Source organism: Myotis lucifugus, unplaced genomic scaffold, assembly GCF_000147115.1.
Source record: "Myotis lucifugus unplaced genomic scaffold, Myoluc2.0 scaffold_14, whole genome shotgun sequence".
Lineage (NCBI taxonomy): Eukaryota > Metazoa > Chordata > Mammalia > Chiroptera > Vespertilionidae > Myotis > Myotis lucifugus.
In genome coordinates, this window is record NW_005871062.1 from 10117195 (window position 1) to 10125727 (window position 8533).

General features: G+C 38.8%; 1 protein-coding gene across 11 annotated transcripts in view; it reads right to left on the bottom strand.

The window, feature by feature from the left end:
* Positions 1 to 8533, bottom strand: part of VPS8 (VPS8, CORVET complex subunit) — a 237940-nt gene that overhangs the window by 210787 nt on the left and 18620 nt on the right. For all 11 annotated transcript variants that reach the window (XR_002828228.1, XR_002828231.1, XR_002828230.1 and 8 more), the window contains exon 4: positions 1504 to 1634. Coding sequence is in view for 8 of the 11 variants with exons in the window: in XM_023750602.1 (XP_023606370.1) it covers positions 1504 to 1634 (131 nt within the window). In the remaining 3 variants the exon portion in view is untranslated. The remainder of the gene's footprint in view (positions 1 to 1503; positions 1635 to 8533) is intronic.

The following is an 8533-nucleotide window of genomic DNA, read 5'->3' on the forward strand; positions in this document are numbered from 1 at the left end:
GTGGTGAGGACCTAAGAAAAAAGAAATCCTATTGGTGGGAATAAAAATGATATGGCCATTATGGAAAACAGTATGAATATTTCTCAAAAAATTAAAAATAGAACTACCATATGATCCAGCAATCCCACCAAAGGAAATGAAGTCACTATATCTGCACTCCCATGTTCACTGCAGCATTTTTCACAATAGTCAATATAGGGAAACAACCCAATAGTCCATCTACAGAAAAAAGGATAAAAAAGATGTGGAGGGTGTGTGTGTGTGCAATATGGAATATTATTCAGCGATGAGAAAGAAAGAAATCCTGCTATTAGTGCCAAAATGATGGACACTGAGGGCATTATGCTACGTGAAATAAGTCAGACAGAGAAAGACAAATACTGTAAGATCTCATATGTGGAATGTAAAAAAGCCAAACTCGTAGAATAGTAGTTTCCAGGGGCTGGGGCTTGGGGGAAATGCAGAGATGTTGGCCAAAGGGTACAGACTTCCATTTACAATATGAATAAGTTCTGGGGAATCTAATGTACAGCATGATTACTATAGCTAACAATACTGTATATACTTGAAAGTTCCTAAGAGAGCAGATCTTAAGTGTTCTCACCACAAAAAGAAATGGCAATTATGTGAGGTGATGGAGGTGTTAACTAACCCTACTGTGGTAATCATTTCACAATATATGTATATCAAAGAATCACACTGTATACCTTTAGTCTACAGTGTTACATCTCAATTACATCTCAATAAAGCTGAAAAAGTTTTAAGTTATCTATTTATAGGAAACAGTGATGAACAGGTTAATATACCCAGCAACGGCCCCTAATCCACAAAAGCTGACAACCTAAAGAAGACAGCACTGATACAGGTGAAATTTAAGAAGAGAAGAAAAATACAGACAACTTTATCAACATTAAAGTTACACATGAATTCAATAAAGTATTTACATTATGCTTCCTCCACTTCTCTTTCCTTTTCATGTGCTCTCCAAGAATTTAGAAGGTGAAAAGCAGCCAAAATGAACTTACTTAGGGTTAAAAGTCCTTTTAACAAATCTTTAATCATCTTTGTGACTCTCCTCTGAACCCATTCCAAGGGAATGAAGGAATGTTGGAGCTGACCTTAGAGAGTGGGAAGAAGGGGGTGAGGCGTGCAGGGAACAGAAAGATGGTGAGTAAACCAAGCTCCATGTTTCTACACTGTGCCAGGTTTGATTTGTGCTCCCTTCAGGGGCTCTACTGCTTTTGGGGAGTCCCTGGCTGTTATTACAGCTTCCTACTGGAGGTGCAAAAGACGGTGGTCATAGTACCCATCTTTTTATCCTCTCTCCTCAACAGTGCCAAAATCTTTAGGGCCTAATACACATATTACTTCCACCTAAGTGGGGCTTCTACTTCCTATGCAGGGCTTCAGCAGACCATATTGCACTATAAAGAAATATTTAAATTTTAAATGATCAAATATTTCAATTATTTGCAATTGTGATTTCAATGAATACATACTTACCTTTTTAAGTTGGTCCTGTCACCACTATCTGAGCTTGCCACAGATGAAGTATCATAGGAGTGAGAATCAATAGTATCAATGTTTAACAATGTAGGATCCTCAAGAACAAAGGACTCATCTTCATCATCAGTCTAAATTGAAAGAATATGGATCAATAAATTCAAAATTCCAAAAAATCTGTACATCAGATAGGCATTAATAGGTTTCTCCAAAACATCTGCATGCTTATTTTTGCTTTACACCTCTTTTCCACGCATTGTTATTGACCAGAGAGGCATAGTACAGAATTAAATTTCAACTCTAGATAGACATCTTTCTACAAAAAGTTCACTCCAAAAATGTCTTTCTTGTAGCAGGAAGAAGGAGCAATTATGCAGATTATTGTTAGCTGCAGAATATTTCTTAAAATTCAAATTTGTATAGATGTGCTTCTAGTTAACTAACAGTCAATGGCTAATTAGAAGAAAACAAATACCACCTGACTATAAATAGTGCACAATGAGAAATATGACAGGCAACACAAGAAAGGCATTATGGGTTGGAAAGAGCATGTGCAAACACAGTGATTTCATAATATGGATTTTGTCCATGGAAAAAGAAGTAGTCCAAAATGACTGGAGTATATGAGGAGGAGTTGGAGGTGATGGTAGAAAGAAAAATAAACTATAACACAAATCATAAAAAGCCTTATATCCCATTGAGCTACGTGATAGCAGAGTCCATGTCTTTCTAGTCCACCACTGTATCCCTAGTGCCTAGTACAATACCTGACACATAATCAGTACTCATTTGTTTAATGAATTAGTGTCCTATATAGAGTAGGCAGTGGGAAGGCAACTGAGATTTTTAAGTGGACATACATCATAGGAACCATGTTTTAGAAAGATAAATGGGGCAGTGTGAAGATGGATGAGGGTAGAAGGGGGAGACTGAGGCAGGGAGACTATTAAGAACAAGAAGGCTATTGGAACATCAAGGAAAGAGAGGAGTCCAGCCTAGGAATGCAACAGAAGAGATCAAGAAAAAAAATAATGACAGAGATATTACTGAGATAAAATCCTAAGTCCGTGGTTATCATTTATATGGGGGGAGGGAGTTTAAGGCAGAAGTCAAAGAAGATTCCAAGGATTTCAGCTTGAGAAACTAGGCAAAAGGTGATATTACTGAGATAAGAAAGCAGAATGGCAGATAAAGCAGAATGAGGAGTTCAGCTTTGAATAAGTGGATTCTGAGTAACAGACATTAAAGAAAAATGTTCTGATCATAGCTTCTCTTTCAGCTGGACTACCTTCTGCCTTACCATTTCCATTAATGTTCTTAAGAGAGCAGTCCATACTCATTATCTCTACTTTCTCCACCCATTACCAGCTACTGACAACTACCCTTGCTGAAATTAGCCAAATCCACTGGCCTATTTTCAGTTAGTATGTTCTCATCCTCTATGCATCATTCAACACTACTGACCATTCCCTACTTGAAACTTTCTCTTCCCTTAGTTTCTAGTACATCTCTTTGCTGGTAATCCTCAAAGTTATGTGGTCTCTTCTAGCAGTCATGTTCTCTATTTTCTCCTCAGTCTAACCTTTAAATGATACTGTTCCCCAGGATTATATTCTTAGCACTCTTCCTGCTTCACTGACTGTAGGAACAAGCGAATCCATACCTATAGCTTCAAGTACAATGTCATGCTAATGGCTTCAAAATCTGTATCGTCAGTTTCAACATTTCTCTTAAGGTTTAGGCCAGCCGTGGGCAAACTACGGCCCGCGGGCCGGATCCGGCCCGTTTGAAATGAATAAAACTAAAAAAAAAAAAAAAAAGCCATAACCGGTTTGGCTCAGTGGACAGAGCATCAGCCTGTGAACTGAAAGGTTCCAGGTTCGATTCCGGTCAAGGGCATGTACCTTGGTTGCAGGCACATCCCCAGTAGGGGGTGTGCAGGAAGCAGCTGATCGATGTTTCTCTCTCATCGATGTTTCTAACTCTCTATCCCTTTCCCTTCCTCTCTGTAAAAAAAAATCAATAAAATATATTTTTTAAAAAAACTAAAAAAAAAAAAAGACCATACCCTTTTATGTAATGATGTTTACTTTGAATTTATATTAGTTCACACAAACACTCCATCCATGCTTTTGTTCCGGCCCTCCGGTCCAGTTTAAGAACCCATTGTGGCCCTCGAGTCAAAAAGTTTGCCCACCCCGGGTTTAGGCTCATATTTCCAAGTGCTTTTCAGATATCTCCACACACAAGTCTGCTAAGAACAGGGTTAAGGTTAGCAAGGAAATATTATGCTACTTGAGAGCTGTACAAGAATGGAACAACTGCTAGGAAAAGGGAAAGGAAATAATTCAGAAATCAGAACTATAGCGCAAAGGTCTTAAACAGGAGAGTCAATCAGAATCTTATTTGGTTTTCTTAAACACATGGGGACATAATTAAAGAAAATAGCGAAGTTAAGCCAGGGTTGAGAGCTTACAGGATAAGTTAAAGAAAAAGTTTAACAGAAAAGTGGACAAAAGATATAAAAAGGCATTTCACAAAACAGATATCCAAATGGCCAAATATATGTCAAGGTACCCAGTTTCATCAGTCTCCAGGGAATATCAGATTAAAAACTATGATGTGATACCACTACACACTTATACGAAGGAATGGCTAAGTGAAAAAGAAAGAAAAATTCAAAAGTTGGTAAGGATAGGGTAACCAGAACACCATATATGTGCTAAAGTATATATTATTACAACCACTTTGAAAAACCCATGGCAGTATCTACCAAGGCTGAAAATACCCATATCTGATGACTCAGCAATTCTACACCTAGGTTTATATCCCATAGAAATGTGTGTGTCTTTATGTATGTATGTATATACAGAGCTAAAGACATGAATGAGAATATTCACAGCAGCACTTTTCATAGTAGCCAGGAAATAAAAAGTACACAAATGCCCAGTAACATGAATAAATAATGGTATATACCAGTGATGGCAAACCTATGACACGCGTGTCAGAGGTGACACGCGAACTCATTTTTTTGGTTGATTTTTCTTGGTTAAATGGCATTTAAATATATAAAATAAATATCAAAACTATAAATCTTTGTTTTACTATGGTTGCAAATATCAAAAAATTTCTATATGTGACACGGCACCAGAGTTAAGTTAGGGTTTTTCAAAATGCTGACACACCGAGCTCAAAAGGTTCGCCATCACTGGTATATACATAAAAATTTTATATGGCAATGGGAATGAACAATTATATGCAAAAATATTACTAAATCTAAAGACATAATATTGAGAAAAGTAAGTCAGACACTCAAAAACACATAATGTATAATTCCACGTATATAAAGTTCAAAGCAGGCAAGCTAATCAATGGTGATAGAAGTTAGGATGGTTTGGGTACTGAAGGGGCACAAAAGGAGCTTCTGCTGTACTAGTAATGTTTTCCTTCTTCATCTGGGTTCTGGTTACATAGGGCGTTCAGTTTGTGAAAATTCACCAAGCGTACACTTATGATTTGTGCACTTTTTCTATATGTATGTTATACTTCAATAAAAAGTTCGAAAGAGCTTTCTGACAGCACAATGCAGCAGTAGGATTGAAGTGAAGCCAGGACTACTCTCAGAGAATGGGAGACTAAGAAGGATCAAGAGACATGGTCTTGATGAGGTTAAAGACCAGGTTTAATGGAAGGGAGTGGCAGGGGAGGTTGTTATAGTTAGAGAATGGAATTTGAAAATTAAAAACCTCAGAGATAGCAGTTTCAAAGGATGACAAGGCCTAGCAACATTATTTCATACCCTAAATTCTGAAATTTAGGATGTCTCAGTAATCTCTGCCTTTCCAACCTGTGAATATCTTGGATGTCTATTTCTTCCCAGCCTCTCTCCAGGTTGGTTTTGATGAACATCTGAACCCACATAGCCTAGAGCAGCGGTTCTCAACCTGTGGGTCGCGACCCCTTTGGGGGTCAAACGACCCTCTCACAGGGGTCGCCTAAGACCATCGGAAAACACATATAGAATTACATATTGTTTTTGTGATTAATCACTATGCTTTAATTATGTTCAATTTGTAACAATGAAATTGGGGGTCACCACAACATGAGGAACTGTATTAAAGGGTCGAGACATTAGGAAGGTTGAGAACCACTGTCCTAGAGCAAGTGCTTATTTAAACTTTCTACTTCTGCTCTTTTCATTTTTTTCTTCTTAAAAGTCATTTCCTTTAACACATTTGCCCCCCTACAGTCTTCATAATGTTCTACAACTTAAATTATTTTTACTTTCACTTATTTGCCTGCCTAGCTCCCTTGAGGTGTGAAGGCTGTTCAATTTCTTTTCTTTTTTTTTTTTTTTTTTACTTTTTAATAAATTTATAGAGTGACAGTTAAGAAAATTATATAGGTTTCAGGTATACAATTCTATAATACATCATCTATTTATTGTATTGTGTGTTCATCACCCCAAGTCAAGTCATCTCCCATCAACACTTATCCCCCGCCCCCTTTACCTTCTTCCCTGAGACCCTGCCCCATCCAATTTGCAGCCCCTCCTAAACTGTTTGTAGTGGCTTTTCCAAATGAATGACCTGTCCTAGCTCAGGCTTCAGACTTCCCTAAAATCTCTCAAACAAGCAGCAGCTGGCCTCAGCATGCCCCATACCTCTTGCTAAGTGGTCCCAGGCCCCGCACTAGCAGCACCCTACCTTGGTGCACAGGTTGGAATGGGCACTTCCAAGCCCAACACAAGTAGTGCCATCTGTAGGTCACGCTGTAGCTTGTGCCAACTGGCCCCAAGCAAAGCACAGGCAGTGGTTGACTTTGCACCTCCCAGGAGCCTCTGAGACAGTGCACCCTGTGGTCAGCTTCAGACTATAGCAGATTACAACCCCACCATATCCAGGAGCAACACACTCAAGGGTTGGACTGGATGAGCACCAAAGCCCCACTGAAGCAAGTCCTGCTCCATGGACTTGCTTGGACTTGCACAGCAGTTATTTCACTGTAGTCGCAGCTGTCCTCACAGCCAATTGGTCTGGGGGGGTAATCCCTCCCAGTGATGCCAACAGCAATCAAAGCTCAACTACAACAGGACAGTACACATAGCCACAAACAGGCAAACCTACAGTGTCCAGCTCAGGTGACTGGGGAAGCTGAGCCATTGGGAACTAGAGGATACCTACTACACAAGGCCACTCTACCAACTCCAGGAGACAAAGCATATCTACCTCATATATAGAAACGAACACAGGGAAGCAGCCAAAATGTGAAGACAAAGAAACAGGTCGAAAATGAAAGAACAGAAGAAATCTCCAGAAAAAGAACTAAATTAAATAGAAGCAAAGAAACTGCCAGTGACAGATTTTAAAACAATGGTTATAAGGAGGCTCAAGGAACTTAATGAAGACTTCAAGGAACTTAGTGAGAACATCAATGACATCAAAAAGGACCAGTTCCAGCCGTGGGCAAACTACGGCCCGCGGGCCGGATCCGGCCCATTTGAAATGAATAGAACTAAAAAAAAAAAAAAAGACCGTACCCTTTTATGTAATGATGTTTACTTTGAATTTATATTAGTTCACACAAACACTCCATCCATGCTTTTGTTCCGGCCCTCCGGTCCAGTTTAAGAACCCATTGTGGCCCTCGAGTCAAAAAGTTTGCCCACCCCTGAGTTAGCCCTAACCCAGTGATGGCGAACCTTTTGAGCTTGGCGTGTCAGCATTTTGAAAAACCCTAATTTAACTCTGGTGCCATGTCACATATAGAAATTTTTTGATATTTGCAGCCATAGTAAAACAAAGATTTATATTTTTGATATTTATTTTATATATTTAAATGCCACTTAACAAAGAAAAATCAACCAAAAAAATGAGTTCGCGTGTCACCTCTGACGCACGTGTCATAGGTTCGCCATCACTGGCCTAACCGGTTTGGCTCAGTGGATAGAGTGTCGGCCTGTGGACCGAAAGGTCCCAGGTTCGATTCTGGTCAAGGGCATGTACCTTGGTTGCGGGCACATCCCCAGTAGGAGGTGTGCAGGAAGCAGCTGATTGATGTTTCTCTCTCATCAATGTTTCTAACTCTCTATCACTCTCTCTTCCTCTCTGTAAAAAATCAATAAAAATACATTTTAAAAAAACAAAAAGGACCAGTTAGAAATAAAGGATACCCTAACTGAATTAAAAAATAATTTACAGGGATTTGACAGTAGAGGATTACAAGAATCAAACCATCGATTTGGAATATGAGGAAGCAAAAAACACCCAATCAGAAGAGCAAGAAGAAAAAAGAATAAATAAATATAAAGACAGTATAAGGAGTCTCTGGGACAACTTCAAGCATACCAACATTCACATCCTGGGGGTGCCAGATGGAGAAGAGAGGGAGCAACAAATTCAAAACCTATTTGAAAAAATAATGACAGAAAACTTGCATTACCTGGTGAAAAAAAAAATGGACATACAAGTCCAGGAAGCACAGAGAGTTCCAAGCAAGATGAACCCAAAGAGGCCCACACCAAGACACATCATAATTAAAATGCCAAAGGTTAAAGACAAAGAGAGAATCTTAAAAGCAGCAAGAGAAAAACAGTTACCTATAAGGGAGCACTCATACCAGTGTCAGCTAATTTCTCAACATTGTAGGCCAGAAGAGAGTGATAAGAAATAATCAAAGTGATGAAAAGCAAAAACCTACAACCAAGATTACTCTACCCAGCAAAGCTATCATTTAGAATTTAAGGTCAGATAAAGAGTTTCAGAAACAAGAAAAAGTTAAAGGACCTCATCTCCACCAAACCAGTATTACATAAAATGCTAAAGAGTCTTCTTTAAGAAGAAGGTCAAAAATATGAATAATAAAATGGCAATAAATACGTATCTATCAACAATTGAATCTAAAAATCAAAATAAACGAACAAGGAGTCTAATGAACAAAATAAACTGGTGAATAAAATTGAACCAGAGACCTGGAAACATGGAACAGACTGACAAATCTCAGAGGGAAGATTGTGTGTGTGTGTGTGGGG